This window comes from Chaetura pelagica, unplaced genomic scaffold (genome assembly GCF_000747805.2).
Source record: "Chaetura pelagica isolate M959 unplaced genomic scaffold, ChaPel_1.0 scaffold644, whole genome shotgun sequence".
Lineage (NCBI taxonomy): Eukaryota > Metazoa > Chordata > Aves > Apodiformes > Apodidae > Chaetura > Chaetura pelagica.
The window spans coordinates 19252-28487 of NW_009952986.1; the positions used below are offsets into that span (position 1 = coordinate 19252).

The window sequence follows — 9236 nt, forward strand, 5'->3', positions numbered from 1 at the left end:
AAAAAGGGGGGTCCCCGCCAAAACGGGCCCTGCTCCAAGTGTTCCAAGCACGCTGGTCCTGCCCGGAGAGCTCAGCGGAGCTGTGGGGCAGCTCCTGGTTCAGTCATCAAGCGGGTGCCTAATTACAAGCCGCTTTATCCGGCGGTGTGAGGGATGTCAGGAGGGATCTGTGCTCTGGCAGTGTCTGGAGGCACAGGGAGAGCCCCCCTGCACATCATCCCGGCCCGTTCCCCTCCTTTTCTCTGCCTGGAGTGATTTCCCTCCCTTAGATCAGGGAACATCACACACTCCAGCCTTAATATCCCACCTCTAAGCTGTGCTCTCTGCTTCAGTGAGGGGGAGGAAAGGCAGGAGAGGGAGCCTCTCCAAGGTGAGAGGAAACTTTTTCCCTCCGTAGCTGCACCTTCCCCAAGGGTTGATCAATAACTGCAGGAAAACAAGACTCTTACGTGACTTTTCCCAGCTCCTCTGGCCCAGACTTTCCAGAGCAGTAAACACTCTTGTCTGCCTCCCTGTGTATATCGTCCCCTTGTCTCCTTAACTGTGTATTTTTGGAACTATTCTTGGTGTGTACAAACATGGCTCAGACCTTGTTGAGTGTTTATTTAGAAGAATATCCCCCTCCTCCTCCCCCCCATCCCAAGGAGGTGGTTGTCTGGAGTTTTAAAGTGGTCTGGGCATGGAATGAGGGGAAGAATTGTGTGTCCTGGAGCACACGTGTGGCTCGTTGCACAAATGCTTCTGGTTTCTGAGCTGCAGAACTTGGGGAGTATTGAGCAATGTTCCCAGCAGGGTGTTTTTCTCTGAAATTTGTCACCAGCTGAATTTCGAGCAGCTTGAAGGTAGAAGAAGCAGCTAAAAAGAACAGCCTTCCAGGTCTCAGGGCTGAAATGTGTGGTAAATATTTGCTTGCAGGAGGCTTTGTGCAGCCTGCCCTAGTGGGAGGTGGCCCTGCTCATTGCAGGGAGGTTGGAACCTGATCTTTAAGGTTCCCTTCCCACCTTTACCATCCTGTGATTCCATGGTTCTGTGAGTATTCCACAGAAACCCCCACCTGGATGTGAGCTACAGGATCCATTGTCTTGCTGTGCCCTGAGGGGCCACCAAAATGCTCTGCAACCCCCCCTGCCTTGGTCTTCACTTCCCTTAGCACGTTGAAAGTTGTTTTTCTGGAACAGATTCCAGACTTTGGTGGATGTAACTTGGGTTTTTTTGTTGCCATTTCCATGTTTCTTTGAAGGGAGGTGCTGGAGCCTTTACACTCCAAAGCACACGTGGAGCTGCATGACTTATGTAAATCATTTCCTGGAGAGGCAGCTCATTTTCACCTGGCTTTCCTTGAAAGCCACTCTTCAAGGCAGAGATTATAAATCTGAAGAGCAGTCACAAGGCAGACAGTGTTTGTTGAGTTTACAAAGCCCTCTTGTTTGTATTTTCCACCTAGATCTTGGGGAATATTAGGTGGCTAAAAAGAGGTAGAAGTGCTGAGGAGTTTGGTGTTGGGAATGGGGCTGTTGGAGGAGTTCTTCAAAGAATCAACCCAATTAGCAGGACAAAGGAGAGGTGGGAAAGGTGCAGGAGAGGACAGGAGATCCTAAATCCAGCTTTTTCCAGCTAAATCCAGGGAATGCTTCAGGAGATGCCTGATTATGGGAGTGAAAATCCAGCGTGGGTACAAAGGTCCAGGAAACTTTCTGTTGCAAATAAATAAGCTGATAATAAACTTAGACCCGGAATATGACGTGGGGAGATCATTGATTTAGTGCCTCAGCTTATTCATTATCCAAAGGTTGATGGTAAAAGTTAGTTAAGAGATAGTAAGTAAAAGATAGTTAAAGAAAAGAGATGGAAAATGTAAGTCATAGTGGTGGAATGTTCTGGTGTTATCAAGCACAAAGTTAATTGCCTTAATGAACTGCACTAAACCCTCCTCTCTTTAAGACCTGGTCAGAAGTGCAGGGATTCTGTTGTTAATTGGGAGGCTGTTGTTAATTGAGAGGATGCCTGTGACTCTGGTGGAGCTGGTGTGGGTTGTAAAGAGCAGCAGGATTCTGGCCCCTACCTGAAGGAGCTGCTCACATTATCAGCACTGAGCTCACCAGCTCGTTGCTGTTCCCCCCTTCTCTGCTGCAAAACCACACCTTGGAGCTCATCCATCCCTCCAGCAGGGCTTCTGGCAGCTCCTGTCACCAGGAGGAGCCCAAGAAGTCCCTGGTTTTCCTGCCCTGAGCCCAGGGAAGGAGGAGCTGCTGGTTCCTCACTGTGGTTTCCCCAAGTGGTTCTTCCCTGCCACACAACACTCCTCTGTGGAGAGGGAGCTGCCCCACCTTTGGAGCTGAGGTTTCTCACTGGGCTTTTTTTAAAAATCCCATGACTTGGGCTCAACAACAACAACCACAACCAACCCACCTGTGGATCCTGAGGGCTGAGAAGGCCAAAGTCCCCAAGGATTTTGGGGTTTGGGTTCTGGTTGTGCCCGAGGAGGATGGGCCTTGTCAACTGGAGGGGGACAGGGCAGTGCCCACACTTGAGTGTGTTTGTCCTCACTTGCTTCAGGCAGGTGTGATGCTTTCAAATGAGAAATCCTTTATTAATAACTTCATGTGGTCTGATGTGCTTGCTGAGCCCAGATGGGCAGCTGGGGAGAGGCTGCTGGGGAGCCATGTGGGTATCAGAGCTTCCATTTTAGACACTGCAATCAATTTGGTAGGTGGAATTGTCCACATTTGGCCCCAGGACAATTTTCTACCCCATCTCTCCATGGATCAGGACATAATCCTGCCTCATGCTTTATTTCAGTGGCCTAACCTGGTGCCTTGGGTGCTGGGGGGAACAGTTTTGGTTGCTCTGTTATGGACGAGGGCTCCTGACTTTGTGTTTGATCCCATAGCTACGTGGGGAACCTGTCAAGAGATGTGACTGAAGCCCTCATCCTCCAGCTCTTCAGCCAGATTGGGCCATGCAAGAACTGCAAAATGATCATGGATGTAAGAGCCTTCACCTCCTGGTTTGCTTGTTTCTTGTAGCTTTGGGTTCTACTGGAGTGTTCCAGAATTCCACTGGGAATAATGGCCACATTCAAGGGTTAAACAAGGCTGGAGATCACATCATGGGCATCATTTCTGACTCCTGTCTGCCTTGACATTTCAGGCTGGGTGGAGATTGCCAGAGGGACTGAACAGGTTGTCATGTATGTGGGTGTTGTAGGTGAGATGTGAAAAGTTCTTTGCCATCATTAGGAGGGAATTCTTGGGTGTGAGGGTGGTGAGAGCCTGGCCCAGGTTGGGCAGGGAAGCTGTGGCTGCCCCATCCCTGGCAGTGTTGAAGGGCAGGTTGGATGGGGCTTGGAGCAGCCTGGGCTGGTGGGAGGTGTCCCTGCCCATGCAGGGGGTTGGATCTGGATGAGCTTTCAGGTCCTTTCCCACCCAAACCCATCCCATGAGTCTCTGATGCTTTTGCCTTTTTAACCCTGAAAGCTCCTGGAGTTTTCTTAGTGCCTGGTCCCCAGGTGGAGTGAAAAAACTCATTTTTTGAGACTTGGATGATGGAACAAATGAAGAGCTGAGTGGAACAGTGAAGGGGCAGTTTGGAGAGGCCTGTGTCAGTGACCCTGTGTTTGTTCCTTTGACCAGACAGCTGGGAATGATCCCTACTGCTTCGTGGAGTTCTACGAGCACCGGCATGCGGCCGCAGCGCTGGCCGCCATGAACGGCCGGAAGATAATGGGTAAGGTAAGCTGTGCTCTGGCCAGGGTGAGTTGGAGCTGGGAACCAGGGGCTGGGGGGGATCATCCCGGGCTGAAAGGACACTGGAAGGGAATGGGACACCCTCCCAGTGTTGGGCACTGCCTCTGGATGGAGGTCTTGATGTGCCACCGCTGAGCTGGGCAGGTGTGGGGTGCAGAGCTGGGAGACAAAGGGTGTAAGGATTGTTTTAGCTCTGCCCACCTTAGCAGGACAGTGTCCTTCCCTCCCCACCCCTGCAAAAAAAACAACCCACCACACTCCCAGGGCAGCCCTGTTTCCCACCAGTTGGAAAAAAAGTGCCTTAAACTTGAACTTTCACCCTAGTCTGGGACATCTGGTCCCCCTGTAGTGTCAGGATGAAGGGTTGGGGGGTCTGAGCTTTGCTGGGAGCTGCTGGATCTAACGTGCCTGGTGTTTGCAGGAGGTGAAGGTCAACTGGGCAACCACCCCCAGCAGCCAGAAGAAAGATACCAGCAGTAAGTGTCACTTTTACAAGTAGTTTTGCAATGACTTGTTTTTAAAGTATCCTACAGTTCTGGGCAGTAGTTTTGGATCATAATCCTAAGATATGATTGAATGTGTTGATGTCAATTATTAAGTTAGGATCAAATCTAACCTGTCAGGCAGCTCTGGTGTCAGCTCAGTGTTCACAGGGTAACTGGATCTTCTTCAACATGAAATGAAATCTCTCAGGGGTGTTCACTGACCACCTGAAGGTATCTGTGGGGTTTAGTTAATTAGGAATTGATTATTTTTTTTAAATGAGAAACCTTCCCTTTCGTTTCCCTGAGGTGGCAGAAAGTGTCCACTGGAGCAGCTCTGCCCTGGAGCCAGGCTGGGAGAGTTGGGGTGTTCAGCCTGGAGAAGAGAAGGCTCCAGGGAGACCTTAGAGCAGCTTCCAGGGCCTGAAGGGGCTCCAGGAAAGCTGGGGAGGGACTTGGGACAAGGGCAGGGAGGGATGGGATGAGGTGAATGGATGAAAAGTGGGAGAGGGAGATGGAGGTTGGAGATGAGGAGGGAATTCTTTGGTGTGAGGGTGGTGAGAGCCTGGCCCAGGTTGGGCAGGGAAGCTGTGGCTGCCCCATCCCTGGGGGTGTTGAAGGGCAGGTTGGATGGGGCTTGGAGCAGCCTGGGCTGGTGGGAGGTGTCCCTGCCCATGCAGGGGGTTGGGACTGGATCTTTCAGGTCCCTTCCACCCATGAGTCTCTGCTGTCCTCAGCGCACAGGATTTCTGTGGGGCTACAGTGCCCCAGTATCCCAGCAGAGCTGGCAGTTCCATACCTGGTACAAACCAGTCTCCACATTGCCAGGATGGTGTGTGGTGGTTTGGTCCTGCTGGGAACCTCCTGAGATGCAGGACTTGTGTCCCTCTTGGTGGTTTGATGGCTCTGCAGAGGATTGAAGGGCTCCCTGTTTCCCTCCTGCTGCCTTCAGCTCTGGCTCATGTGCACATGGATCTACACAGGGAACTGTGGGGGTGGGAACCAGAATCATTGGCTTTTGGGAATTCAGAGGGTTGCAAGGGATTGTTTGGATTTGTCCGTCGCAACCTGTGGCCTTAACTCAGATAATTGAGTTTCAGTTAATGAGGTTTGGTGTAATTAGTGTCGAGCTGTAACTTTAGCAGGGAATGATTTTCCCGTCATCCTGGCACATGGAGTAAAACAGTCTGAAGGTTTTCTGACTGGTCTGAAGGGCAGTTTGTAAACCCCAAACTGGGAATTCCATACCCCGCTGTGGTGTCCTCACTGACTGCAGCTCTGCCAAGTGAAGGATCCTTTGGGAACAGCCATCAAATCCTGAGGGTTCCTTGCAAAACTCCACGTGGTTTCTGCCCTAACTGGGAAGTCCCACATCCTCGGGGCTTCTTCTTCATACACTGAGACCCTTTTCCTTGTGTTTCCTCTTTCCCAAAAAGACCATTTCCATGTTTTTGTTGGAGACCTGAGCCCAGAAATCACCACTGAAGATATCAAAGCAGCTTTTGCCCCCTTTGGAAGGATATCGTAAGTAACCCCCAGAGGGCAGATGAACTAAGAGTTCATCTCTCTCTAAACCAAGTTCTCTCTCCTAAACCAAGGCAGCTTTATGTTCCAGTAAGCAAAGAGTTGTGGCTTTAAGCAGGGATGTGTAACCCAATTTCTTGATGGCACCTCATCATCCTGCTGGTCCCAGAAAAGTTGCATCCAACTGGTTTTGGTTTGGTGCTCCTGGTGGAGCAATGCTGGGACAGGCTGTGCCAAGAGCTGAGGTTGCCATTTCCTGGTGCAAATCACCATCACACTGTGCACCTTCACATCTTGAGAGGCTTTGGGTTTTTGTTAGCCATGGGGTGTACCAGTACCCCAATATCTGGGAGCTTTTTGCAGTTTAAATCCCCATTTCCCACCAAATGAAGCACGAGGCTCAGTTGGGGCACCCAGAGGCTGTGGCTGCAACCACCTCCTTTGGTGCCAGCTCAGCCTCACAGGGTTGGGCCAAAGCCACGGGGCCTCTCAGGGCAAGGAGCTGCACTGTTCCCACACCACAGGGCAGTGGGTGACATGGGGGACAGGGCTGGCAGGTCCCCACTTGCCTCTCACTGGTGTTCAGGGTGGAGCAGAGTAAGGAGCAGTTTGTTCACTCCAGCCTCCCAATGTAAACCATTAATTTTCCTTGTAGTGTTGTCTGTACTGGACATTGAAGTTTCTTGATGGTGATGTAAGAACATAGAGTGCTTTGGAGTGTTGGGTAGTGAAGCATTTAATTGAAGTAAGTTTGTTTTTTGTTTGTTTTTTTTGGTTGTTGTTTTATTTTTTACCCCCCTTCAGAGCCCAGTGTATGACTCTTGATTTCCTCTTACATGATAAGGTTTGAAAAACAAAACATGGGACTTGATTCAGACAAATGCATCTGATTTCATTGTCATCCAGGAGTTGGACTCCTCAGGAGAGGCAGTTCCAAATGTCACCTGGATGGAAGGGATGAGGGACTTTCCAGAAGAGCTGGAAGGGAGGCAGGGACAGGCAGTTCCCAGGGAGCTGGGACAGGAGGATTCCCCTCACTGAGCCAGCTCTGAGGTGCCAGTTCCACCTCTAACAAGTGACCTACCCCCTCAAAAATAAACCCTGCAATAAAAAAATAACCTCTCAGTGTGAGCTGGAGGAGGACAAAGTCACAGTGAAGATGGACATGGTCTGTACTCCCTGTTGTCCCATCTTTTCCAGATGAGGTTTTTGGAGGCAGAGCTGCTGCTGCTGCTGGGTGCTGAGAGGAAAGGGACAGCCAGGGCTTTGGGGACACGTGTGGAGCTAACAGAGGGGAAAACTCCCCCCTTGGCCCTGCCTCTCCCAACCAAAATTCCCTTCTTTCCCCCCCACAAAAGCCATAGGATCAGGATTGTCCCCATCATGACTCCTTTGAGCCTCATTCCAAAACCAAGAGCTTAAATCTAAAAGGACCTTATTTTTCATTTCAACCTGAAAAACCACTCCTGCTGCCTCCTCAAATGAAGCCACCTGAGCTTTTCTTCACCAGTACCTAGTGGAAAAGTGGTGCTAATGGAATATTTCCTGGAAATAAACATGGAATTCTTTCTTTTTGGTGCAAAACTCAGCTCTCTTGTTATTTTATGTTGAATCAAATGACCCTGAGGTCGAACTGCTTAGATTAGCACCTAAAGAAATGGGGGTGATTCTTTTTAAGCACTTTTCAAAGCCCAACTTTGATTGTGGTTTCCTTTTCTACTTGCTGTACATGTTCTCACTTGTTCTCAAGTCTTGATTTTCAAAGTTGAGGGTAAGTAGAGATGAGTTTTTCCAACAACCCCCCCTTTCCCCCCCACCCCTTCCCTCCACAGGCTCTTGAGACTCAAACCCCATCTCAGTTTCCCTTTTCTCAGGCAGTTTGCAGCGTGCAGCCCAAATTCTGACCTAACCCAGCAAGGGAGAGAGCAAAAAAAAAGAGGGGATGGGGAAGGGGCTGAGAAAGAGGAATCATCAAATGCTGCTGTGGCTTTTTTTTGGGGGGGTTGTATTTTGTAATTAGGCTAATGAGGGTGACCTTTGCAGCTCCCCACAGGCTTAACAAAAATGAGTTTGCTGAACTTCCTCTTCACTGGGACATTTCTGGCCAGTCTTGGATGCTGAAATGGACACTTGGCTGGTTTCTCTGCCTCCCCCAGTGACTCTGTATGATTCTCTGACTGGTTTTGATCTGATTTCTGGTCTTTTTGTGCCTGTGGGGGCTGAGGAAGGGAGGAGAGAGGTGCTTTTTGCCCATGAGACCATCTCACCCCTCAATTAATTAACACACAAACTGCCTGAGAAAAGACACTGGAAGGGGCTTCTTCCCACCAGTGGGGTTTGGCTTTTGGAGCTGGGTTTTGGGTGGGACATCATCTCAAATAATAGGGCTCTGGTTATTTTGCAGAGTGACTCTGAAGAGTGGACAACATCCCATGGCTAAACCACAACCTACAGTTCACACAGGAGAACATGTTGCTGTTTTCTTCCTTCCTTTCCCTCCCTTCTTCCATTCTTCTTGTAGTGGGTTCCAATCAGTCCTGGCTGATTGGAAATGATGGATCATCCCCCTTTGCTTGGGTGTTTTTTTTGTTCTTGGGGGGAAAAAAAAAAGAGCTGAATGTTGAGCTGTTGCCTTCAACCCTGTCTGAAATTATCCAATGTCTCTCAACATTTACAGGCCAAAAAGGGGGTGACAAATTGACCTGAGACAATGAAATAATTCAGTTAAACAAGCCACGTATGCCTTTAATTCCTATATTTTATTTTTTATATCTATCTATCTATTTAATATATGGAATGTGTAGGTAGAATGTGTTGGCCAAGAGGGTTTCAAACAAAAGCTGCATGGTTGGTTCAGCTAAAAAAGAGCTGCTGCCCTAAGTGCCTCTTTTCCCCCAGCTGCTTTGGCCATGCTTGGTGTCTTTTTAACAACCAACTGTCCTCAAGTACCTTTGTCAGAGAAGCTGGTGGTGATTTGCATGTTTAATCAAGGTTGAGGTTTTAATTTTGCTGCTTCCTTCGTGGACAGAAGCCCCCGTGTTTAGAGCAGCAGCCTTGGCTTTGACTGTGGTGCTGGTGTGATGAAGGGTTGAGGTGTGAGGCAGGGGGAAGTGGAGGGGAAGCTGGAGGGGTGACTGGAGTTGTGGGGGCAGCAGGAGGGTCCCTGTCCAGGTCCTGACTTCCCTCTGCTTTCTGCTTCCCTAGAGATGCCCGGGTGGTGAAGGACATGGCGACGGGCAAATCCAAAGGGTACGGCTTCGTGTCCTTCTTCAACAAATGGGTGAGTGGGACCCAGCCTCGTGGGCAGTGCCTCAGGGTGCTGGGGTGGGAAAGGACCTCTGGAGATCATCCACCCAACCCCTGCCAGAGCAGGGTCACCTCCAGCAGGTCCCACAGGAACACCTCCAGCTGGGGTTGGGATGTCTCCAGAGAAGGAGCCTCCACAGCCTCTCTGGGCAGCCTGGCCCAGGGCTCTGCCACCCTC

The 9236-nt window shown here is 50.0% G+C and overlaps 2 protein-coding genes across 2 annotated transcripts in view; one reads left to right on the plus strand and one right to left on the minus strand.

Annotated features, from left to right (window-relative positions):
- The window catches only part of PCYOX1 (prenylcysteine oxidase 1), an 11167-nt gene extending 9010 nt beyond the window's left edge, over positions 1 to 2157 (minus strand). Inside the window, exons 1-2 of the mRNA XM_009996482.1 lie at positions 2142 to 2157; positions 1692 to 1723 (exon numbers count right to left, since the gene is read on the minus strand). Of these exons, the coding sequence (XP_009994784.1) occupies positions 1692 to 1723; positions 2142 to 2157 (48 nt within the window). The remainder of the gene's footprint in view (positions 1 to 1691; positions 1724 to 2141) is intronic.
- A 473-nt stretch (positions 2158 to 2630) lies between these two features.
- TIA1 (TIA1 cytotoxic granule-associated RNA binding protein) overlaps positions 2631 to 9236 on the plus strand; it is a 10021-nt gene continuing 3415 nt past the window's right edge. The window contains exons 1-6 of the mRNA XM_009996483.1: positions 2631 to 2668; positions 2891 to 2987; positions 3633 to 3731; positions 4168 to 4222; positions 5665 to 5752; positions 8957 to 9032. Of these exons, the coding sequence (XP_009994785.1) occupies positions 2631 to 2668; positions 2891 to 2987; positions 3633 to 3731; positions 4168 to 4222; positions 5665 to 5752; positions 8957 to 9032 (453 nt within the window). The remainder of the gene's footprint in view (positions 2669 to 2890; positions 2988 to 3632; positions 3732 to 4167; positions 4223 to 5664; positions 5753 to 8956; positions 9033 to 9236) is intronic.